Raw genomic sequence first — 26,434 nt, forward strand, 5'->3', positions numbered from 1 at the left:
GTTCACTTTTTATTAAAATACATTAAATAAATATTTAAACTGTAAGCTTAAATTTCTTTATGAAGTCTAAACGTTTTAAAGCATTTATTTTTGGTTTGCATTCTAACAGTAGTTAATAGTTGAGCAAAATCTGACAATATTTGGCCATTTTGCGATTATCGGCAATGGATAGTCAAAAGTTTTTTCATTTCATGTTGATGCAAATCTGAGTAAATATTGCATAAAATAAGTGTTTGTTTCACTTCAGAATTTGTGTGCACATCTGATTTGCCAACCCGATCTCATGAAAAGTCGTACATAATTTACGAGTTGGCTATTTCGTATGGTCTCGCACGTTAATGGTTGCATAAACTCGTACGACTTCATCATGTGCAAATTCCCAGATGTCTAATGCGGAAGTAAGAATGAGTTCCACGCATGAGGCTTTAAGGACATGCTTATTAATATTATGCCCTTTCCCAAACCCCTTATCTAAACTTAACCAATCAGTAGCATGTGTAAACATGACAGGAAGCTGTTGTGTGTGACCGAAGCAAGTAATTGTCGTGTATTAGATGGAAATTATTTCCAGTGATGTCATTGGCAGTAGTGAAATTCGTAGGTATTCAAACGAGTGCAGTCGCGTGATATCATACGAATGAGCCAAATTTGAAAAAGTCATACGAATCCTGACGATTTTGCCGTGAGAGTGTGTTGGATTTGCTATTAGCCATCCTTCCATCCAGATATCGCCATTGTCCATTGAAAAACCCATAACTATTCATTAATGTTGGCCTTTGTGCTTTGATAACGACAGCTTTTTTGGCATAGAAAGATGGAATTGAAGTGAATCCAGAATGACAGATATTTTTGAGGCCAACACCCTTCAACCCTCCAAAGCTCTCACTATGGAGGGTAAACCCATCAAAGGGATTAGGGATGAGCCCTTCGAAATGGAACATACCCCTAGATCAGTGTTTCCCAACCACAGTGCCATTACTTTTGGTTACTATGATCTTATTGTAAAGGCACTAGTCTACCATTGGGAGCAACTTGGGGTTCAGTGTCTTGCCCAAGGACATGTCAGCATGTGGAGCCACGTGGGCCGGGAATCAAACCACCAACCCTGTGGTTAGCAGCCGACCCGCTCTACTACCTGGGCCACAGCCGCCCTGTACCTTACGTGACTTGCGTTTTTGGCATAGTTGAATTTCAAACATAAGGAGTAAACAAGCAACTAAAATGGACAGAAAACATGGAAGTTCTTGAAAAGGAAAACGATCAACGATGGTTATGTGGGACAGTGGGATAGAGGTGTGCCATGGGATTTGTTAAATTGTAAAAAGTGTGCCGTGGCAGGACAAAGGTTGGGAAACACTGCCCTAGATGATACCCGAATTGCCGAGTTGAGACATGAGAGGGGACGTGTCGACAGGAAAGATGATGGAAAGCAATGATTTTGCAAAAAGATTTCAAATTTTCTTTGCAGACATAAAACAGATATTAACGTCAAATAATGGAAGGCTTGTAAATGACTCACACTTCACAGTTTGTTTTATGAAAATGTATTCATTTGTTAGACACCATGCATAAATAAATAATGTAGGTTGTGTTAAAGTGATGAATGTGTATTCAGATGATTATGCAATTGTAGAACAGTTTTGATTTAGTTCGGCTTCTATTTGGTTACAACTTGAATGCCTGATGCTGTAGTAATGATGAGCTTCACATGTGCACTTGAAGGCAGCAATAGCACAGGTGGGATTATTGTTTGATCAGGAGTGGGATCATGATGACCCCTGGTGGTGATCTGATTTAACAGTCCTTGTATTTCAGTAATGGGACACATTTGTGCTGATTTGAAAGCATAGATCTCCCAATTTGTGTGAGATAAAGGCATGAGACAATGAGTTTTTGCATGCCGTTTTGGACGTGCATGTTACTGTTACAATTAGGGCTGTCAATCGATTACAATTTTTAACCGAATTAATTACATGGTGTCCTGATGAATCGCATATACAAATATTTGCTGAGAAAGCCCCTTATATAACAATAATTCAATATATAGTAACTATACATATTTATATCAATATAGAATTATACATAGTTATCTTAAAATATATATATAAATATTCATATAATTAAAATGCATGACATTCTTGTGGCAGAAGAGTTCATCATTGATAAGACAAAAAGCATCTTTAGAATACAATGTATTGTTTATTACCATATTATTGATCATAAGTCAATCATTGATCAACAGTTCACAGCAATCCATTACACAAGTGAATTTGTCAATCAGAGATTTATTATGAGGGCTTGTTTAAGGACCCGTCAATGTACACCTGTGTCAGACATTTAAAAAAAAATTGTATTAATGCTTACAAATGTTTACATCTAGAGCAAAGAGGTATATTAAAACAAACAACAATAAAAAGGAAAATAAATAAATAAACAGTTTAATAAAAATATCAAATTTTTTACATATTTAAATACACTTTAAAGCTTTCTTGTTACTCAAATTGGAAATTGTTCTTAGGTATTATTGAACCTCTGAATTAAAAATTAAATCTAATGGTTTATAACCACCATACTTACTTTTATGAATATTAAACTTTGCCAACAAAAGCAGAACATTAATCAAATAATATTCCTTATGAAGAGACATATCATAGCTAAAAAAACAAATAAAGCATTTTCAAAACAAAGTTGAAAGCTGGGAATAACATGATCTCTAACAATCTTGCAGAAATCAGACCAACAACAAGTCGAGTCGGGACAACTCCAAAATAAATGAAGAAATGTTTCCTCCTGCAGACCACAAAATGTACAGAATATAACACTGTGTCAAGTTAAATATAGTTTAATACTCAATCTTTAAACACATCTTGAGATCCCTTAGTTCGCATTTGTGCTTCTTCAAGTGTTTTGAACGTAAGAACGTAACGCATGTTTGTGTTGTTTTCTTCACTGTATAAACTGTGTGTTGCTCACACAGCTGAAGTTTCACTTACTGCCCCCTAGAGTAAACAGGTGGTACTACAAGCTTGCATTCCTCAGGAATCCGGGGGCATTGCAATTAATTGCGTTAATCTTTTTAACGTGTTATTATTTTATAAAATCAATCACACTGAATCAATGTGTTAAATCGACAGCCCTAATATATATATATATTAGGATTGCTCCGATACAAACATTTTGGATTCGGTATGATACCAGCCCCGGCACACTGGTATTGGTACTAAATTGATACTTCGGCAACAAATAAATAGCCTCAGATTAATGGTGAAAGCATTCAGAAAAGCACTTGATTAAAAGAACTGCTTGCAGATGCAAATTCTGCATTTTCGCAGAAGCATTCATACATAATTTTGTCCTCCACAGAGTGTAATAATGGGTCACAGAAATAAAGACCAGATGCAAACACAGCATTCCTAAAGGAGCTGTCTGCTTTATAATTTTCACAAACACCCTTCTACATATTTGCAAATATATATATAGAGAGTGAAAGAGTTACCTTCAAACGTCTGTGCCATTAAACTGGATTTGTTATTATTCTGGTGAGTTGCTGTAAGCATATTGACTTCAACTTACTTACTCAGTAAAATACTCTTCAAACTGTTGCTCTGACATGACAGTAGTTGAATTGAAAGAGAAAACTTACCGGAGCTGCAGACAGTTCACACTGTTGTCTGCTATAGCGCCCTATGTGGCAACGTTGAGAATGCAATGCGCACTTGCATTGTAATCCAAATATAATAATTGAATGAGGACAGGGACTGTCGGGCTCCGAAATGAACAAAAAATCTCTTAAAAACCCCATCAAACAAAGTCACATAAAAATAGTCCATACGACCTGTGCACTTCTGAATGTTTGATTGAGAAATAGTGATGGACGGATCAATCCAGTAATATTATTATTTGGTTACCAGGAACATGAACAACGAACATAAACTTCAAAGTGAAATAAAAAGCTTTAGAAATGGGAATGCGTCACATGGTCTTACCAAGCCCGGTCAGAAGCACGTTATTTGGAAGGGTCCCATGGTAGATCCTACCCATAGGGGGAGGAGTTACTACAAACATGGTGAACGGGGACAGAGAGGCCTCTGCCCAAGGAAGACACGGTTTACCAACAGGAAAATTCTCTTGCGAAATACATCACACAGGGTTATCAACGGGTTAACCAAGGCATGTGGAGCACCTACCCCAGTACAGCGCCTAATTGACACATGTACTGGGTCGGTGGCAAGTTTCTTCGAAAACTCACCAGCCACAGGGCTAAAGAGGAAGGACATCCAGGGTCCACACTTTTGTGAATGTGACTGTGAGAAGGAGCGCATGTCTTCGCCTCAAGGGAGGGGAAAGGCACTATACGCAAGCGGTACACCTGCCCAGCTGTCCCGAGACTTACCTGTTTGAACCTGACAACACACGGGATGAAACTGGCTCAACCCGGAGGTTCTAGAACCTCGCAAAGGTGTTAGGTGTTGCCCAGCCCGCTGCTATACAAATGTCTGCTAGGTGTTGCTGCTGGTCAGAGCCCCACCGCTGGTAGAATGGGTGCGCAGCCCCGCAGGGGGCAGAACGTCCTGGGCATGATATGCCATAGTAATGGTGTCAGTGGGCGATCCTTTGTTTGGAGACAGCACTTCCTTTCCGCTGTCCACCAAGGCAGACAAAGAGCTGCTCCTAAAGCTCTGCGTGCATTCCAAGTAGATGAGCAAAGCACGCACCGGACACAGCAATGCCAAGGCTGGGTCTGTCTCCTCCTGGGGCAGCGCTTGCAGGTTCACCACCTGATCCCTGAATGGAGTTGTGGGAACCTTGGGCATAGAGCCCGGTCCCTGTGCGCACACAACAGGTTCGGTGAGTGAGCTAGAATCAGCCAGTCATCGAGATAGTTGAGGATGTGAATGCCCACTTCTCTTCAAGGGGCAAGGGCTGCCTCTGCGACCTTCGTGAAGGCATGATGTGACAGGGACAGACTGACGGGGAGGACCTTGTACTGGTATGACCGGCTCTCGAAAGCAAACCGAAGGAAGGGACTGTGTCGAGGAAGGACGAGACATGAGATTACACGTCCTTCAGGTCTACTGCCGCAAACCAATCTTGATGCCGGATGCTCGCGAAAATGCATTTTTGCATCATTATCTTGAACGGGAGTCTGTGCAAAACCCGGTTCAGAACTCGCAGGTCCAAGATTGGCTGCAACCCACCGCCTTTTTTGGGTATGATGAAGTAGGGGGCTGTAAAACCCATTCCTCATCTCAACTAGAGTAACAGGCTCTGTTGCGTTCATCCTTATGCTACGTTCACACCGGACGCGAATAGCGTCAAATTCGCGTCTACCGCGTCTAGTTATACGCTTGACCACTTTGAATCCATTCGCGCGTCAAGAGCGAAATTGACACGCGTAAAAAACAAAAGTTTGAAGCGAAATTTACGCGTGTGACGCGCGTCGGAGGCGGAATCCGATGACGGCCATCTTTTTACAAGATGGCTGATGTTGATCGAGCATTCGTGGAGAGAGTCACTGCTCTGTATTTGCTCTGGAGAGCAGAACAGCGGCGTATGGGTCGTCGTCGCCGTACTTGGGTCCACCAGCGAGGGGCGCGGGACATGCTGGAGAGGAGCCACTGCCAGGTCTGGGTCGGGTTGCGGCCAACAACTCCTCCAGAGAGGCACTCCGGGTGAGGGATGTCTTCATGGCACACTTCTCGGCGGAGGGAGCAGTACCATGGCAGCCGACGGAGTAGCGTTTGAAGTCCTCCTCATGACTTCCCCACAACGGCTCTTTTAAGAGCCACCCACAAACCTATAAAGAGCTAAACTATCTAAAAATAGTCCATTATTAATATATTTTGTATTTTTTTCCCAGGTTGTCAGCCCCAGTTCCAGGATGTCAGGTCCACAACATGCACATTTATTAAGTTGAGACTTTTTAAAAATGTCAGGTTTTCCATGGTAGTATATCAGGTTAAATTATTTATTTATTTTTGTTTTGATGATAAATGGAGCCAGCCTCCAAAAGTAATTAACCTGTCCTGTGTTTTTTTCCTTATTCAACACTGTCCAGACACTAATGTTGGTTGTTTTTACATTACAATATTAATGAAAGTTTACGTCAATTTACCTCCTGAGTGACAGCAGGCAGCTAGGCTCCTGATTGGTTAACGTGGCGCGAATTGACGCCAAAGTTCAGATTTTTCAACTCGGGCGGCAGACGCGAATTCGCGTCAAACGCGTGAATGCACAAAATGCACCATTCGCGCGTAACGCGCCAGACGCTCAATTCGCGCCATTCGCGCGTCAAGGCGTATTCGCGTCTACCGCGCCGCGCTCTACGCCTCATTCGCGCCGCAGGAATTTTTTACGCGCGTAACGCGTCTTTGCATTGACTTCACATTGAAATCACTAGCGCCTGACGCGCTATTCGCGTCCGGTGTGAACGCAGCATTAGGAGGGAGGCGATCTCCGTACACAGGGCAATGGTGTTCTCACCTTTCACCGTAGTGAAGCGGACGCTGTTGAACCCTGGCGGGCGCCTGGCAAACTGAATCGTGTAGCCGAGTCGGACAGTCCTGATCAGTCATCACGATGGGTTGGGGAGAGCGAGCCACGCCCCCAAGCTCCGCGCGAGGGGGACCAAGGGAACAACCATGTCGGAGGTACTGGTGGGCGGGGCCTCGCAGCTTGTGGCTGTGCCGAGTCCAGAGACATCACAGCACTTACCTCCCTCCTTGTGACCACTCCCGTAACAGCCTGGGATGGGAGAGGAAGAGGTTTGTCCTCGTAACCCGTGGAGGCGCACATATATATCTATAATATTTTCCATGAATAATTGTATCATGACGTGAGGAAAAACAATGATATACAAAGGTTGCTATTTATCGATTGTCTGTGCTACAAAGGTTTTTAACATCAACTACAAAAAATTCCTTATGACTTTCTGGGGCTTAAAGTTTTTATTATTTCATTTTGCACAAAACACTGAACACTGGCATTTAAGTTGGGGTTTTCCTTCAATCATAAGGCACCTATCAGGGAATACTGATCCAAATAAACTCCCCATCTGGTATTTAAAAAAAAGTATTATTTGACATCCATCTACATGTTACAACACTGCCATCAAAGGGTCTAATTCTTTCCTGTAACATGTTTTTTTTTTCTCCATTAAATTAAGTCAAAGCACCAAAATAGGTTTAAAATATTTTACCATATTTTTTCCCATCAAAACTGACTCTGTCTTTAAAAGTGGCTCATTATTGTGACTTTGTTTTGGTGTGTGTTAAAATGTGAGTTCATGCTCAAACAGTGCAAGTAAGAGCAGGCAGGCCCAGCCCAACAGCAGTCCAATATTCTGTAGAAAAAACAGCAAATATGGCCGTGAAGAGTGAACTCTGCTCATCTCAGGCATCTAAAATGGAAAAGTGAGAGGAAGTTAAATGGATATTAGGATTATGTCATTCTTATCCTGTTTTATAAGTGGGTAAGGGGGTGATGTTTCACATGGGAAAGTAGTCTCAATGGATATATGACTGTAAGGTTTTGAATCAAATGTCCAACTACACAGGTGTGTGTTTTTTTCAGTGATGTGTATGTTGTTTCAAACACCTTGTTAAAAATATTAGAATTTTTTATAGAATTAATGAAGAACATTCCAACACATTTGACTATAGCTATTGGGTAAACAAGGTTACACAACACAATCACTAACTACAATATGTTGTATGTGAACTTTTTTCATTTTTGCCGTTAGTCAAAAAGCCTTTTGTTCACAATTTAATAGCGTGTTGGCACACGTGTTGTCAGAAAATGTCAACGAGTGTTCAAGGAACTGTATATGCCACTGAATGGAATTGCAAAAATAAAACATTGTTTTAAAACAGCCTTTAAGAACACAATTAATCTCCCATTGGTCGAAATGAACAGATAGTCCCACCCCAAACTCGCACCATTGGTTAAGTCAGTGACCTAAGAAACGTTAGATTAAGAAAACGGTTTATTTGAAGTTGTTTGCAGAAAGTGGCTGTTCTGAAATGTCATGTAAATGTAAATGCCATTTTCCATACATCGCTTGAGTGATTAAAAGAAAGATCTTTAACACGCCTAGGTTATTTCATGATAACAACTTATGTGATCATGTAAACGCATTAAGGCCGAAACATACACTATGCAAGTACGTGAACGCAGATGAGATCGCTTGGCCACCACATTGTCAACACTCGGTCCAGCTGAACATGCTAAACATGCGTTCTTGCATTACTGTGGCGTGAACAAACCTCAGTACTCAAGGGAGCGATAGAGTCACCTTCAAATGTCTGTGCCATTAAACTGGATGTGGTAAGTTGCTATAAATATATTGACTTACACTTTCTCAGCAATATTCTCTTCGAACTGTTGCTCCGCCATGACAATAGCTGACGCGAAAGTGAAAACACCCTTGAAACGAACAGTTCACACTAATCTTTCTATGCGCCCCTTCTCAATGCTGAGAATGCAACGCGCATTTGCATTGGGTTATGAATTGCGCTCTGACACATTTCAGAATGCAGTGATGCCTGAAATCTAGCTTGCATTGCGAGATGCATCTGCGTTCACGTACTAGTGTAGAGTATGTTTCAGCCTTTAGCGCCATTCTTACAGGTTCATGAAAAGTGTGAATGTGCTGGGAGCAGACCGGATTAATAACGTCATAGGATGGAGCCCAACAACAAGTCAACAAAGCTGTCAATTTCTGGGAGTATTGTGGGAACATGCACGCATACTATAAACTAGTCCAATGTAAACAGACTGCTTTAAAATATCAACTTCTGTTCCTCATTTCTGCATATATGCACTCAAGTACGTTGGGGGAATCCCAGAGTTTAAAGTAAGTGGGAAACCCCCTCTATTGCATCACAATTCCGCTGCAGGCCACGATGGAATGTTAAAGAAACAAACACAGCGACAACTCTGGAATATCAGGAAATAAAATAGCAAAGTTGTCCTCAGAACCTACGCTTGTTGTTTACACAAGCATCGCGGGGACATTTACTGATCAAGGCGGTCCATAGTGTATAATAGTTGTAGTTGTGTGAAAAGAAGTGAAAGAATAGTCTCACCATTTCTACGAGTGAGAGATAGAGGAATATTCCGGCAGTAACGGTGAATATCCACTGCTGCACCTCTGTGTCAGAGGACACAAACAGGCCGATGTAAAGCCCCATGAATGCAGTGAGAGCACTGAGGAAGTTCATCAACACTGCACACTTTACTGAGAGACCAGAACTCAACAACACTGCAAAATCACCTGCACAGAGAAAGAACAATCCAACATCCTCTGAGGAGATGCAACCCAAAATTGGAAATTGCTAAGTCAAGTGCATTACACTGTCGGACACAGTATCTCACACAGTGTACTCTGTTGTAATCAGCACATTTTGGGAAGCCATGCATACAGAATATGTGCATGTTGTTAACATTATACAGTATAGACTGCATAAATAGTATGAGTTGAATGGTAGAATGCTACTGATGATGACTCACCCATCTCATGTGGGATCTCATGACACAGGATGGCTACAGTAGTTGCCATTCCTGTCTCTACAGTGTTTGAGAAAGCAGCACCTATTACTAAACCATCCGCAAAGTTATGAAGACTGTCTCCCACGATCACCATCACTGCCAGCAGAGGAATGCCACGCTCTGGATTTAAAAAAACAACAAGCAGAGATTAAGACAGACTTAATTTTGTGTTATTCCAAGAGAGGGGCACCATTTGTGCCAACTGCACTATATACTACATACTCTAGATTATGTGTAGATTATGTGTAGCTCTATACGTGTTTGACAGCCAGTTGCGTCTCATGAAATTTTCAATGTGGAAGTAATAAACACTGTCATATATTTATTGCATCATCTCTTTGATCAAAATATATCAGAATACATTCAATTATTTTCTAATATTCTTGAAATAGTTTTGGAAATTTGGCACCACCTGGGCATTTTGTAGATCCATTGGTGATAGATATAAGTGCCGCTAAAGACCGAGTGTGTAATAATGTTTGGCAAAACACAGATGCATTTAAGGGTTAAACACAAAAACTTGCTTTAATGTGTTTTGCGATAATAAATTAAGAACTTATATTAAAAAATACTATTTCATGGATTGTGAATAGGAATGGGACGGTATGGATATCTCACGGTTCGCTCCAATATACAATATGAGGTTCACCATTGGATATAAACTTGATTTTATATAATAACACTTAAATTACCAAATATTACAGAAAATAGTTGATTTTATGAAAAATCTTTGAGCAAAATGATCATTATAATTTCTCATCAAAATCAAGTAATTTATTAAACAAAAATAAATGTTCAAAGTTTTTCATATACACCTTTCTCTATAAGAAAACAAATAAATTACAAAAATATAATAGAATAACTAGAAAAATATAATAGAACTGAACAGAACTTGTTTATTAATAACTTTGTCTTCATTTTTATAATAAAAATGTAACTTTGTAAATATACAAAAATTCTATATTATATTAATTAATATTATATCATGAAACTGTATATATAATAATGATATATCACTGTTTGAAATAACGTGTTCAATTTACAAGTAATAACATTGAGTTTACATTCATTTGTCTAAGAAATTGTAAAAGGGTTACTGTCACTTTAAGAGTTCAACAAGCGCCTCACAGCGTTCCGGTTCATCAAACATCCATGAAAATCTCTCGGTTTCTTTAGCGCATCCATTCTGCATGAGATTACAATTAACTTTTAATTACAAGTTACTTTTTTATTTGACTGTAAAGCACAGAAAGGATATTAAGATGCCTCATCTTTGATGGACACACATTACACGGATACGCTTTGATTTCAAGCATTTTTCACCAAAACGGCAATTTTCCAGGTATTCCAGTTCTTTATTTTCTAACAGATAAATTCAAGCACTTTAAGGACCTTGTGTGATCCTGTAAACAGCGAAGAAAGAAGGGATAAAACAGACAGTGAGATTAGGATGTTTGACAGATTCATTTCATTTATGATCACATGGACAGAAAACAATGCTGCAAATTTCGAAATATCGAGTTATGCCACGATATTGTTCGTCATTTTTTTGGTTCACAATATATCAAAATTTGTCCCATCCCTAATAATAAGGGGGTTTTCTATATAGCTTTTTAAGAAAATATATAATACAAAAATAATTATATGCATTATTACATTTCCATGGCCAGTCACAGAATATATTCCTAAAAAATATATTAATCTCTATAAATATTTATAGACTATAAATATCCACTTTCACTTTCACATTCTTTTTCTTTTGACGATTTGCATTCTTCATGCGTAACGCCTCCTACTGGACAGGGAGGAGAATATTGATCTGTATCTCACTCACACCTATCATATCACTTCTGAAGATATAGATTTAACCACTGGAGTCGTATGGATTACTTTAATGTTGCCTTTATGTGTTTTTTGGAGCTTCAAAATTTGTCACCATTTACATGCATTGTTTGGACCAACAAAACCGAGATATACTTCTAGAAAATGTGTTCAGCAGAAGAAAGAAAGTCATACACATCTGGGATGGCATGAGGGTGAGTAAATGATGAGGGCATTTTCCTTTTTGGGTGAACTGTCCCTTTAATGGTAGGTCATAACACTGATAACAGTGAAAGATGTGGTCAATCTGGTTTAAATGTAACCTAACCCTAACCCACCCCTTCACATTTACCCCTTTTACAAGTTAAGAATATTTAAGTTAGATCATCTTTGTCTTATAGAATGTTTAAGATTGTACAGATGTGTCTGAAAGTGTTACAGTATGTGTGCTCCTACTTTGTTTATCAGCTGGGTTGCTGTTTGCCTCCACAGGTTTTATTTCAGGTGGCAGTTCAGTACATTCTGTTTCCTCTAAAGTTTCCTGACCACAAATAGGAATATATTTCATCATGAAGTGCATATTTGTTGCATCACACATTGACAAAGGTTTCATGGTTGATACAGACACAGAACTCTCTAACCAGTTGCATGGTAGAGGTGGATCTTCCATGCTGTCCACTGCAGTTCAGTTCCATGTTTAACCCATGAGAATGACTCTGTGACGGAACACAAACCATGTTAAACCTACATTATTATGCAAACTCAAAATTACACTCATTATACTTATTACTAACATACAGCAGAGTCCAACCATTTGAGACCACAATGCAAATGCTTTTATTGCACTCTTCTCTAACACAAAGATTCATTATAATTTCTATTGTCAGTTAAAAATGGACATGAGTCTGTATCTTCGCGACGCTTTGGTGTATTGACATGATACTTGGTATATGTCATAGCCATCAAGAGTTGAGGGTACCTGTGGCATTTCGACAAAATGGTAAATGGTCTGCACTTATATAGCGCCTTTTTAACCTTAACGGTATTCAAAGCGCTTTACATTGTGACTCATTCATACACACATTCATACACCAATGGCTGCAGAGCTGCTATGTAAGGTGCTAGCCTGCCAATTGGGAGCAACTTGGGGTTCAGTGTCTTGCCCAAGGACACTTCGGCATGTGGAGTCATGTGGGCCGGGATTCGAACCACCAACCCGGCGATTAGTGGCCGACCCGCTCTACCAACTGAGCCACAACTGCCCTATAGTCAAAATTATGAGGCTGGTCTCTTTAGAGTCCTTGGGCATAACGAGTCGAATGATAACAAACTTTTCTATGTGGGGCATTTTGGGCGTCGGCCATTTGAGATTTTGTCATAAAATGCTGTATTTCATAAATGCATACTATTACGAAACTCAAAATGTATCATCGGCACAATACCCCGAGGGTACCTATAAAGTTTTGGGCCAGTGCCACCTTGTGGTCAAAAGTTATAATGGAATGTTTAAAAATGCTATTAATTTTTGATTATTTTGGCCTATTGTCCTATCACTGCTCTCTTTAGATTACTTTGGTCAAATTTGCCGTTACTTTCCGCCATTTTTAATTTCATTAAAGAACATACAGTACATATTCGAACTCCTCCTAGGCTGTAAGTCCGATCTGCACGTAATTTGTCGGGTATCATCTAGGGACATTCACGACAAAAATGAACCAAAAGCTTTTAGATAGACAAAACGGTCCTCGAATTGCGCACCAATTAATTTGATAGCAAGTCGGAAAAAGCATCCAAGGCTATATCTCTGCGACGCTTTCATGTATTTTTGTATGGGCACCAACTATTGGTCAAAATGTATAATTAATTGTATTTCAATTTTTGCAATTCTACCTATTTTATTATTCTTAAAGTCATAATCAGTGATGTCCAGTGACACTTTCATAGATGCCGTATGATGGTGTGCTTGGCCCTGTAATTGCTACTTACAGCTATATTTTTTCTTTGAATTTTTATTATATTTATTTTAAATGTGGTCTCAGACTTTTGGACACCCCTGTTCGAATGTTTTTTTTAAAAGATGTGTACTAAAATGTGAGAACGCACATGACCATTTGATGAAATAAATAGAAAGAACGCTTTTTCAATGAGAAAAAAGCCATAGATTCCAGCAATGATTCCCAACATTTTCCACAAGTAGTCCTTCTCTTCCAAGGTATCATGATCGTTGTGAACGCTGTCATTATGAAGACCAAGGATCTACAAGCAAGACAGAATGCAAGATTACAAAAGGGAATTTGCATGTCAGATCGCTCTGGTTTTGTTCCAAACCCTAGTGAGCTGCCTATATAGACAGCATTTTTAGGTATCAAAGGCATCACTTCTGGCGCACAGGCTGTTCCAGACTGTAGTCAGCATAATTTATGTTGCCTTATCAGATACCACATTTTGGCCAAAAATAAAGCGGTATTGCATGAATGCGTCTCAGGTTGTTTCCCCGCGACAGAGCTCAGCTCTGCTTCAGCCACTGTTGCTGTGTACCATCTCCATAGATAGGGTCCTCCCAGTGGCTTCATTCCATATGTGAACTTCCCTGTCGGTGAATCCATGTGAGGTATTCTGGAGTGGTGGTGGCATAGTGGGCTAATGCACAAAACTGTTAATCAGAAGGTCTTTAGTTCGACCCCCACAGCCACCACCATTGTGCACTTGAGCAAGGCACTAAACTCCAGGTTGCTCTGTAGGGATTGTCCCTGTAATAAGTGCACTGTAAATCGCTTTGTATAAAAGCGTCTGATAAACGTAAATGTATTCTCCACATGTTAACCTCCCTCCGGTTGGATGTGGTCTCCGTAGTGCTCTCTCTCCTGGAGAGGGAAGAGTGCTTCCCCAGCACTATCCTAGCAGGTGCTCGGTAGGAAATTGCTTGATACAAAAATCAGGAAAGGCCACCGCCTGTAGCCTCGTTGGGTAAATGCCTCCTCCCACCCTTAACTGAATCAGGAAGACGCCTTACCTAAATTAGCTGGAAGGTCACAACGTGGTCGGCACACAGAAGCTTCCCCGCGTCCCCTCTTCCGTACTTTGTGACACGGCTCAGCGCCTGCAGCATTTCGTATAGGTACCCTAGTGTCACTACATCGACACCACAACCTTTGTTCCCTGATGGAGGGAACAAGACGTTGTGTCCCTCCTGCCGCAGTGCTGAGCTGACCGCTGACATATTCAGGACAATCTCTCGGCTCCTCAACATAAATCTGAATGAGTGATGCACGCCATCTACTTTTATACCCATATGTCTGGGTCAGAGGGTTGCATGCGAATTCCACTCACCAATATTCATTGGCCTTTTCTGAATAAAGCAAAGGGGATTGGGGCTCTCAAGATCGAACCCCTATTGTCACTACATCGACACAACGTCTTGTTCCCTCCACCAGAGAACAGAGGTTACATCTGTAACCAATGTGTTACATTGGTGCCGAAAGCCCGGGAAGGAGGAGGGATGCCCGTTGCAGAGTCCTCGACACTGCCGTCCACCCAGGAGAGTGCCACTGCCATCTGCCGGGTGACGGAGTAGCCCGACCGCCAGATGCGGGGAACGGCCCCGTCTGCGGGGCAAGTGGGGACTGGATACCCCGACCGCCTGGAGTGAGGGAGCCACTGCTGGGGGCGGAGGAGTGCCCTGCCGTCCCCAGAGACGCGGAGGGGTCAAGGGAGACCGCCGTCCGCGAGGGGAGGAGGGAAGAAACTCCCCGATCGCCCGGAGCGGTAGGGCCGCTGCCAGGGGCAGAGGAGTGTCCCCATTTGCTGCCAGAAAAGCGGAGGGGCGTTCTGCCTGCTGGGGGTCGGAGGTTTGACTCCGGTTCACCCGAGGTTGGAGCAGCTGTCGTCCGCCTGATTGTGGAGGAGTGTTCGAGGACCACGCGACGGTACATCAGAGAACATGTGAGTGAGCTTTTTCTCTCTCTCTCTCTCTCTTCCGCACCGTGTTGGCCTTTTCCCTCGCCTATTTTGTTTTCTTTGTTGTTGTTGTCTTCCCCTCCTGTCTCCTCCCAGGGCAAGGAAGGTGGGGATGCCCACACGGGACGCAAGATACACCCCGCCCCAGGGATGGGGTGATGTACGTCATGCACCCCGGCCTGAGATAACGCCGGGAGGAGTGTGGAGTGGAGGGGGGTGGGGCCGGGTCGGAATAGAGGGATAAAGGTGGCCGGTGACGATGGTTCGAGAGAGAGAGAATTACGGGCATGTCCGTCATGTGTGTTTATGTTTGTGCTTTTGGTTTGAGTTTAATAAAATTGTCATTTATGTTGACAAGCCGGTTCTCGCCGCCTCCTTGCCCATCCTTAACTGTGTTACAGTCTGAAACAGGATGCTGTTTATCAGTAATTGGCCTGAATGGGCTTGAGTTCAAGGTACATGAACTTTCAGAAGCAACATGTGTGATCATGTTGTGTAGACAGCAGACAGCGAGTCGTCTCACTACGGTTTGGAACAAAAACATTTGCTGTGGGCTCTTTCTAAAATAAGACATCAGTGAAACCTCCACATTATGAACCACCCACATTTTTACTGTAAATTAAAAATAGTGTCTTCAATTATATTTTGCGTGAAATTCCATTTAAGTTCTCCAGATCTATTTTGGTACCTCAGGTATGAGGTGGAGCAGAGCGTCTCCTGACAGCGTTCCCACAGCCAGACCCACAAACAGCTGCAGAACGAGGGCGTACGTTTCCTTACACGAGTTAAAAAAGATCAGACAGATGCCCAACATTGAGCCGATAGTGATCAATAACACAGCAACCGTGCTATAACCGTATTCTGTCAAAGAGAAAGAACAAAAGCAGACAGAAACACAAATAAATGTTTCTAAGGATGCAAAGAAAACTGTTATAATTTCCTAACACTCTGAACCCGTATGAATAGAATAATAAAAAAATAAGAAGAAATAAAACAGAATAAGAAATAAACAAAACTTACCTTTCAGTCTTTTCCACACATAAAACTATTGTAAGACTTCAGAAGACTTGGAATATAGCTTTATATTGGAAATTAATTCTCCTTTTGTGTTCCACAAAAACAAATAACAGCATTCAGCTTTGGAACGACATAAAGGTGAGTAAATAATGAAAAAACGTTCATTTTTGCCTGACCTATTCTTTTAGGATCCAAGCAAAATACATCATATCACGCATTTTTGTTCTTCTGAAATGACATACAAATTTGACATCAGAAATAGAGGTATGAGGTAACCGATATGTCAGTTTTACCGATTAATCGGTGCCGATAGGTCTGCAAAAGTCTATGCCGATAGTTGCTGATAGGTTTTTTTTTATTCCTTCATTGGGAATTCCTTCAATTAATTCCATCATTGTCAATATTCATGCATAATTTATCCTCACATCAATGCATATTTTCTTATTTTTATTAGATTATCAAGTATTTTAAATTTATGGGCATGCAAAGAAAAATGTGATACGTAAAGTGTCTCCATAAAGTGTCATATCTTGAACAATTAACCCTAGTGTACACTACATGGCTCAAGCTCGTCTCCTTTGATGTTTTGAGTCGGCGACGAGAAGTCGCGGATCTCAAGACAAACGTTTTTGTTGTGTGCGCACTTCTGCGACATGCCGAGACGAGTCCCAGACGCTACGTCATTTTTTAAATAGCTTGATATCTACAGTCGTCAGGTGTGCGCACTGTCACGACGAGCGTCGATGAGCCATAGCCAATGAAACAGAGAGAGCGCAAGAGGAGGGCAAGTTATTAGGTAGCAGAAGGCAAAAAATGATTATCTCTCTACACACTGTCTTTATTATTTTCAGCTGTTTTTCTTAAATGTTTCCTTTTGCAAAGAAGAGCAAAATGCAAGAGATGTCTTTCATGTTTGTTGAAAGAGGAGAGCGAGGTATTGGGTAGCACGAGACAAAAATAATCGCCGACTGCAAGTTGTGTAGTGTACGCTTGGCTTAAACCACATCTGGGATTTTATTTATTTTGGACTTTTGTAGCCTCTGTGTCTGTGCCCAGCATAGTGAAAAAAGACTAAGAAAATTTGTATAAATCACTCTTTAAATCCATTTGAAATACTAGCGGCCTATTAATCGGTTAGCGACATTTTCCACCACCTTAGTTATCGGTTTCAGCAAAACCCACTATCAGTCGATCTCTGATCAGAAATCTTACTCTCAATGTCAGTGGGTGGTGAACTCCTCACTGTTGGTTCTGACAGTTTACAGGCGTTTCCTACTAACTGCTGAAGGACGGCTGGACAAATGTGCCTGAAATGATCTCTAGAGATTGAAGAATGAGGATCTAGAGCAAATATATCCAGCAGCTGATTAGCTGAGAAGCAGACCTTTTAGAAGAATAAAAAAGGAAATATATGTTAAAAAGGGGCATAATAGCAATTGAAAATCCCTGAAAATGTCATGTAATCACTTCAGTTACAGTTTAAAGTTGTTACTCTTTTATATAACCAAACTGTGTCTGAAGATCATCATAATTGGCACTTTCAAACAGGACTGGCAACCATGTGAACGTGTGCAGCTGTGTGAACGTCACCTCTTATATTGAGTTTCTCTCTTTATTGTTGTACCTGTGACCATTCCTTGTCCGCTGTGGTTTGATCCTGAATAGATGCAAAACGTTCCTTTGAAAGGGATTTTTGCAGACTCCATCTTTCCTTGCTACGTAACTGTTGAGCTCCACCAAGTCCAAGCCGATGCAACAGCTCCTCTAGATCTGAATCAAAATAAAACTTTATAGTAAAAAATGACTTAAATGTTGATCTGTTTCTCACTCACACCTTTCAAATCACTTCTGAAGACATGGATTAAACCACTGGAGTCTGATGGATTACTTTTTGCTGCCTTTATGTGATTTGTTTTTTAGCTTCAAAGTTTAGGAACCTGTTCACTTTCATCATATAGACCAATAAACAGATGTTCTTCTAAAAATCTTTGTTTGCGTTCAGCAGAAGAAAGAAAGAAAGAATGAAAGAAAGTCATACACATCTGGGATGGCATGAGGGTGAATAAATGATGAGAGAATTTTCATTTTTAGGTGAACTACAAGCATTTGTGGGCCTGTCAATATCTTGTATGTTTATGTGTATATTCACCCATGACATTCAGATAACTCGTGCAGTTCAGAGACCGGAATATAAAGTCTATGAAGTAAGCAGGAGAGGTAAGGTTCCTTTTGCTAAAGCAGTGGCCCTTTCTCAGGTGATTGACAATCGCTGCAGCCAATCGTGGAGCAAAGGGGACGTCAGCACCACGGCTGTCTGTCACAGCAACCTCGTCCATCAAATGAGCTGCATTAATGCACTGCAATCACAAAAGGACAGATTGAGAATAGAGGCAAAATAAGCCAACGTATTGATTTTTATTTATGCACATTTTTACTCTTTATTATGAGCCATATCAAAACTGTCTTGGAAATTTTTACCAGCCCCTTTTTTTTTCTTTTTTTTTTCAAAACCAGTCCCTTTTCAAATGTCTGTTATGCATATATTTGATTGTTTATCCTGTTTGTCCCAAACCCTGACTTTTAAATTTTGCGCTGATATGCGCTGTAGATCCAGCAGAGGTGACTGAATGCCGTGGGAAATTCAGCTCTGTGAACATCGACCGCTCAACTCCGAAGAGAAAATCTGAATGAGCGGTTCATATGCCAGGTCCTTAATACCCGTATGTTCAGGGGAGTGGCATGCAAATACCACTCGCCAATTTCCATTGGCCTTTTATCAAAGACCAAAGGTGTCTCGGGCTCCCAAGAGTGACCCCTAGTGTCACTACATCGACACAACGTCGAGTGAGTGACAGATAGGGAACTAACGTTCATTTTTAAAACTATGATAATCTAAGTATAGTCGTCATATCCACTATGCCCAACAATTTTGCAAAGGTTTTCAAAAGTAAGAGTACTTGGTAACCAAGAAGATATGAAGTGTGGAACAAAGAAAAATCAAGGTAAATATAACTTGTGAGCAATATTTATTGTCTAAACGATCAATATAAAACTTTTGAAAATATTATTTAATTGAGCGTATTTATGATACATAAAATGCTAGCTATGAAATAAGCCTCAGCAATAAGTTATAGTTATAATTATATTTGTATAATTATATATATATTTATGCATTAAGTGATCATAAAATGTGAAGTATAGACATTTACATTTACATTTATGCATTTGGCAGACGCTTTTATCCAAAGCGACTTACAGAGCCCTTATAACAGGGACAATCCCCCCGGAGCAACCTGGAGTTTAGTGCCTTACTCAAGGACACAATGGTGGTGGCTGTGGGGATCGAACCAGCGACCTTCTGATTACCAGTTTAGACAATCAACAATGTGCTTAAGATAACAACTAATAACAAACAATTATAATATTTCATGTCTTTATTGAAAACATTCAGTGAAAACTTTCACAGTGATGTGGAAAAAGGGATTGGACCCTTTGATTTAATAACTGGTCGATCCTCCTTTGACAGCAATAACATCAGCCAAGCATTTCTGGTCGCTGCGGATAAGACCTACACAGTGGTCTACCTAACAGAACGGCTTCAGCTCACCATATTCCTATGCTGTCTGGTGTGAACGGCTCTCCAATTCCACAGCATCTCTATTTGGTTTAGGTCTGGGAGTTGACTGGGCCACTCCAAAAGGTGATTTTTTTTAAGCCATTCTGTAGTGGATTTACTTGAATGTTTATGCATCACCCAACTTCTACTGAGCTTCAGCTTGCACACAGCCACCCTGACATTATCCTGCAGGATATTTTCATGAACTTGTAAATAAATCTTTCCCTCGATGATGATAAGCGGTCCTGGCTCTGAAGCAGCAAAGCAGCAAATCTCCAAATCATGATGCACCTTGCACCGTACTTCACCGTCAGGATGATGTTTTCATGTTGATATGCCCTTTTTATGCCATACATCATGCTGCATGTTCTTCACAAACAATTCAACCATAGATTCATCAGTCAACAAAATATATTTCCAGTAACGTTGTAGAGTGTCAAGGTGGTCTTTGGCATACTTTAGGCGAGAAGCAATTTTTTTGTTGGAAAGCAGCGCCTTCCTGCTTGGTGTCCTGCCATGGACACCATACCTGTTTAATGTTTTCCATATTGTAGACTTATGAAGAGAGATGTTAACCAGTTTCAATGATTCCTTCAAGTCTTTAGCTGTCACTCTAAGGTCCTTTGTTTTACCCCTTTGAGTCATCTTGCCTGGATGGCCACTTCTAGAGAGAGTAGCTATAGTACCGAATCGTCTCCATTTATAGACAGTTTGTTTAACTGTGGGCAGATGAATATCTGAGCTCGACAAGATAACTTTGTAATGCTTTTCAGCTTTATGCAAAGCAACAATTCTTGTTCGTAGGTCTTCTGAGATCTCTTTTTTTGCGAGGCATCGTCCACCTCAGCAGATGCTTCTTGTGAATAGCAAACTCAAAATGCTTGAGTGCTTTTTATAAGTCAAAGTAGCTCTAACCCACACCTCCAATCTCGTTTCATTAATTGGATGCCAAGTTGGCACACTCCTGACTCTAATTAGCTTTTGTTGATGTCATTAGCCTTGGGGTTCATATACTTTTTGTAATCTACACTGTAAATGTTTGAAACTTGATTGTGTTTGTTCATTATTGTTACTTCGATGAAGATCAAACCAGATTTTAAGACAAATTTATACATAATTGCAGGTAATTTCTGGAGTGGTGGCTTAGTGGGTTAAAGCACAGAACTGGTAATCAGATCCCCACAGCCAACACCATTGTGTCCTTGAGCAAGACACTTAACTCCACTGTAAGTTACTTTGGATAAAAACATCTGCCAAATGGAGAAATGAAATGTCATTTCAAAGGGTTCACATACTTTTTCTTGCCACAGCAGAAAGTCATAGCACATGTTCCAGATGTATATTTTCAGTTGATTTGTTTTATGTATGTTAAGCCTTTTGTTGTATTTAAAGATTTTTTGAAGATGTTTAAGCTTAAAATAACCATTTCAATTTATTTTAATTAGGAAATTGTAGAAAATTATGTTAAAACAATTTGGGCAAATTAGCATCAGAAAAGCTGACTTTAGCTGAAAGGTGAATAGTTTCCATCCCTGTTTATTAAACATAATACATCACATGAGATTTGATGGATATTACATTCGTCCACGATGATTCAGAAAACATTACGAAAACGACACACAACATTAATCTGTAAACTACGGTCATACTATATTTTATGATTATATATGTGTCTTTTTCATACCTGTGTGTGTTTTGAGTCTGGTATTTGTTCAGCCTTGCGAAGTGGCTGGTAGTTCTGGTTAATAAGCTGCAGTATACTATCTGTCTCATTGACTGACAGGTACCGCTCATCCTCCAGTGGATGAAGAGTCATCAGAGCCCTCAGACACTGCTGGTAACTGAGAGACAGATCTGGAGAGGAGGAAGAGAACGAGACTCTGGGACTGCAGAGGCGTCTCATGTTGATGATGTAATACAGGAGGACAGTGGACACGCGATGATAGTCCTCCACACTGAGGTCATCCGTCCCATCATCTTCCAGTACTGACAGCAGCCGCTCTGGAGTGAGACACTATCAACAGTGAAATAAAAACAATAATACTAAAAATGAAGATTTTTTTAAAGGGGTCATGTCATGAAGATCAAAATGATTGATCTTTTGACATATAAGATGACATTGTACTATAAAAACATACTGTATGTTTCAGAACTCAAAACTTCCTCCTCGCTACAAAAAGAGAATTTGTTGAAATCAAGCTGCCGAAATGACTCATTCTCCACTTCCTCCACATTGTGATGTCACACAATACATTTGCATCTGACCCCTACACAACAACATATCAACGTCTACTTTACATTTAATCTAGAGCTGTCGAGATTAACGTGTTAATCGCACGCGATTCACTTACAAAGTTTAACTCGTTAATTTTTCTTAATTGTGACTAACAAATGTTCCGTTGATACAGCGCATACCAGCGTAAACACTTATTGGTGGAGCCTTTGTAATGTGTCCACCCAGAGTCCTTACAGTGACGGACACACCACAGTGCTTCCCTGTCAGTGGTAAAATGATGGAGAAATTACCTATTAGCATTTGATGTACAAAATAAGCCCAAATTGGACTTGTGATGGAAATCAAGTATTTTCAGCCAATGCAAAGGCACATATTAATTAACACTGCAGCACACCGATTCTTATCAGTTCACGTTTCCCGTTGAGTTCAAGATGGCGCTGGACACTGCCATTAACACTCTGAAGCGAATCGTGAATGCAGCTTCACGATTGCTGTTGGAAAGTGGATAATCACAGTCTACCAGGAGATAAATATTGTGGAGAATGAGAGTTTAAGTGTTGTAATGTCCATTGCAATGAACACGAAACCTATGGTGACTAAAGCCATTGTTATGACAGCAGCCAAATCAAGTATGGCGATCACGGCACAGGTTTGACATTGTGACGTACGATCACGAGACCAATCTGGACTCATAGTCCATAGTCCGTTACTATACATTTTTGCTAAATGGTTTTTACGTGGCTTGATGGACGTATCGCGGCAGTTTCCTGGTGATGAACACTAGAGGCGCTACAACAACAATGATAATTCACTTATCACCAACTATATTTCTAAGCTTGTTCGAGTGCGATCAAATTGCACAGGAGCTCAACTGATAAAGTACTTTCGATGCAAAGGACCATGGTACGAGTCCTGTAGAGCACATGAGGTGACTAGTGAGCTCAAAAAGTCAGAAGAATCACAAAATTATACAGTTGCTTCAGCAATTTGTTCAGTTTTCATGTCACCTTCAGTTTTTTAAACTCTATCGGTTAGGTTTAGGTTTAAGGTTTATGGTAGGAAGGTCGGTTTTGTCAATTTAAACCTCAAATCCTCTCAGTCTCATAATTTTCATGAGATCAGGCTGCACCAGACACATGAGAATCGAGGTTTGATGTTATTGCCTTATTTGGTTTAGCCACTACTGTTGGGAGTCTCTCTCTCTCTCACACACATACACACACACACACACACACACAATGGGCCTTTTATTTTAGGAAAAAAAAACATAAGTCTGGAGATCCTTGTGTTGAGGGGACAGGATTTGTGTACACACATATACACTCTACAAGTTGGGACAGTGTCCATATATATCAGAATGTTTTCTCTGCAGAGTTTTGATGGACCAATCAGTGTGTTTTGCATGTGCATGTCTTGTGCACTTTTTTATTTGAACATTCATTTAGTCTTTTAGCTCTTACCTGTTCACAGAAGCTCTGGGTTACTCCGGCGCGCTCTGGACACTGGACAGTTTGGAAGAGGTCAGTCACCAGTGTTCCCACGTCCTCTCTGCGTAACACTTCCTGTCCTGCCGTCAACAGCAAACATCGACTGACGATACTCAGGAGGGCCAACAAGCAACGAGACCACACCAGCAACATTGTGCCAGCATAAAGAGACTTACTTGCACACAAAAACCCACAAAGATCTGCTGAACCCTATAGTGGATTATAGAAATCATGTGAAAGAAGGGAAAGTATTAACAACAGTGAAACAGAGTTGTGGAGTCACTGATTAGGAATGATTGTAAGCATTGTTCATAGGTTTCTCAAATACAGCTAAATCTGCCTACTAAGAGAAGTACTATTGTTACAACCTGATAATTCATGGTTGCACAGAAAATGTACATGATATGTTATTTATTTGTATGAATATAGTACTAATGTATGATGTAATTAACAAAGACAGTGTTTAAAAAATAAAAAAAAACTACACGTGACTGTATGTACATTACGACAACATGGTCCTGTAACAACGAACCCGGTGCTTGAACAGTCTACCGTACTTGATAAAGACTGAAAGGTGGAACAAAGGGTGAGGCAGCAGGGAAAGGCATGTAGAAAGGGAGAGAGAGAGGACATGTTTCATTGGACTGAAGAGTAATTAATGTTGCACAGAACAGCAGGAGGGCAGAAGGTGGCCCCTCAGCACTAATGAGCAGCTCTTTACCCCAACACACATGCAATACTTACACCGTGAAAGACACAAAGAGAGAAGGACTTGGGTGAACGAAAGAAAATGTTGTCGGATGAAGTGCTGAGGCACTATGAAAAGTGTATGATCATTTGGGTTGAGAGCATTATGTTAGCAAACTGTCTTACTGTAGTTTCTGAGACACTCAAACCTCACTAAAACAATCCTTAAAATATCATTCCCACACAAATATTAAACACAATAATGATAGTTAATATTAAATGAATTTGAATGAACAATATACCAAAAGAAATAACAACCTCAATAAAAACCTAAATATCATCTAAAACAAGCTAAAAGACTCAAAGAATGTCATATTTCTCATTATAAACTCTCAGAAACTTTCATAATGGTGCTTCTTAAACTTCATGCAATTTTGGCAATGTAAACTTCTAGAATGTTCTTGTTAAACATGTCTAACAGTGTATGTAGATGCATCGCAGGAGATTAATGTAATTTTTGTCATTGTTTCTGAAAGTAAATTATATTAAATCATATTTTTTACGTTATTATATAAAATAAAACTGCCGAGTCCTTAGTCTTGCTAAGGCTAATTTCCTTAAAAAACATGTTATTAATGCTACGGAAGCCCTTAATCCCACTGTCTAAAAAACAATTCACAAGGCAAAAAATATTTTTCCAGGTGTCTAGTGCCTTCAAGAGCACGTAAAACTTCTTGCGAGGGAATGCAAAACTGGTGTGAGGGCAAGCACAATTATTTGTGGGAACGCTAAACTTATGCGAGAGAACGCAAAACTGGTGTGAGGGAATGCAAAACTTATGCGAGGGAACGCAAAACTGGTGCAAGGGAACGCAAAACTGGTGCAAGGGAACACAAAACTGGTGCAAGGGAACACAAAACTGGTGCAAGGGAACACAAAACTGGTGCAAGGGAACACAAAACTGGTGCAAGGGAACGCAAAACTGGTGCAAGGGAACACAAAACTGGTGCAAGGGAACGCAAAACTGGTGCAAGGGAACACAAAACTGGTGCAAGGGAACACAAAACTGGTGCAAGGGAACGCAAAACTGGTGCAAGGGAACACAAAACTGGTGCAAGGGAACACAAAACTGGTGCAAGGGAACACAAAACTGGTGCAAGGGAACGCAAAACTGGTGTGAGGGAACACAAAAGTTATTGTTAGGGAACGCAAAACTGGTGTGAGGGAACACAAAAGTTATTGTTAGGGAACGCAAAACTGGTGTGAGGGAACACAAAAGTTATTGTAAGGGAACGCAAAACTGGTGCGAGGTCATTCAAAACTTATGCGAGGGCTTCCGTAGTATCCTAAACACATTTAAATATTATTTTCATGCCTAATTTGGCAAAATTACAGTTTGATTGGAAATTATGCCTAATAAAAATACTCTGCTCACAAGTGATATTTACATTGAATTTTGTTTTCATCCAACATCATGCGTCTCATATTTTATCTCAAACATGCTCTTCACAGAAACTTGTGTCGACTTGGTAAACAGTGTTCTTACTTATAAAAATAAATAAGTGGTAAAATTGTTTGATGTGGTGGAAATGTCGCCACATCTGTGTGACAGTCCTAATTTTGGAAACATTGATAAAAAATATATATATTTCACAATAAAGATCGAAGTGTTTCATGTTCATTTCACTCTTTGTTTAGATTATCATAGTTTTATACATGTAATAATTAATATTTTTACAATGGATTTTCATAGTTAATATTGAAAGTCTGGGTCAAAAAGTAAAATCTTTGCATAAAAGGCATTTGAAAAGTACCGGAATAAATGATGAAGGCTGGGTAAAAACATTTCCAATTAAGTTTAAATGAGACCTTCATAAAACTACTTGGTACATGAACAACCCCTGGTACAAGAAATTGCCCGAAGTTGAAGAAAAATGACCATTACCCAAAACATGAAAGCATTTCAAAACAGATTTCTCCACATTCTTACTTTCAAACGCAGAAGAACTTTGATGTTTTTCAGTTGAAATAACAGAATGTTGTCCTTATGAAACAGCAGAGGGA

The 26,434-nt window shown here is 40.2% G+C and overlaps 1 protein-coding gene across 1 annotated transcript; it reads right to left on the reverse strand.

Annotated features, from left to right (window-relative positions):
• Positions 1-6,939: 6,939 nt before the first annotated feature.
• LOC127619815 (zinc transporter ZIP12-like) lies at positions 6,940-26,425 on the reverse strand. The gene is made up of 13 exons (XM_052092820.1): positions 26,361-26,425; positions 23,657-23,893; positions 21,645-21,974; positions 18,494-18,701; positions 17,969-18,114; positions 17,557-17,728; positions 16,016-16,188; positions 13,474-13,626; positions 12,012-12,086; positions 11,827-11,911; positions 9,511-9,669; positions 9,087-9,274; positions 6,940-7,399 (listed from the first exon to the last, which is right to left on the reverse strand). The coding sequence occupies exons 2-13, from the start codon at positions 23,834-23,836 to the stop codon at positions 7,271-7,273; spliced, it is 1,998 nt and encodes a 665-aa protein (XP_051948780.1). The 5' UTR covers positions 23,837-23,893; positions 26,361-26,425; the 3' UTR covers positions 6,940-7,270.
• Positions 26,426-26,434: the final 9 nt, after the last annotated feature.

Source organism: Xyrauchen texanus, chromosome 2 (genome assembly GCF_025860055.1).
Source record: "Xyrauchen texanus isolate HMW12.3.18 chromosome 2, RBS_HiC_50CHRs, whole genome shotgun sequence".
Lineage (NCBI taxonomy): Eukaryota > Metazoa > Chordata > Actinopteri > Cypriniformes > Catostomidae > Xyrauchen > Xyrauchen texanus.

Bases quoted from the DNA above. Each gene is read 5' to 3' on its own strand.
- LOC127619815 (XM_052092820.1), bottom strand. From the start codon at position 23,836: ATGTTGCTGGTGTGGTCTCGTTGCTTGTTGGCCCTCCTGAGTATCGTC. The intron at 18,115-18,493 runs GTGAATATACAC...ATTTTGATTCAG, and splicing joins GAGTTATCTGAATGTCATGG to ATCTAGAGGAGCTGTTGCAT. The intron at 17,729-17,968 runs GTACAACAATAA...TTCTTCTAAAAG, and splicing joins CGGACAAGGAATGGTCACAG to GTCTGCTTCTCAGCTAATCA.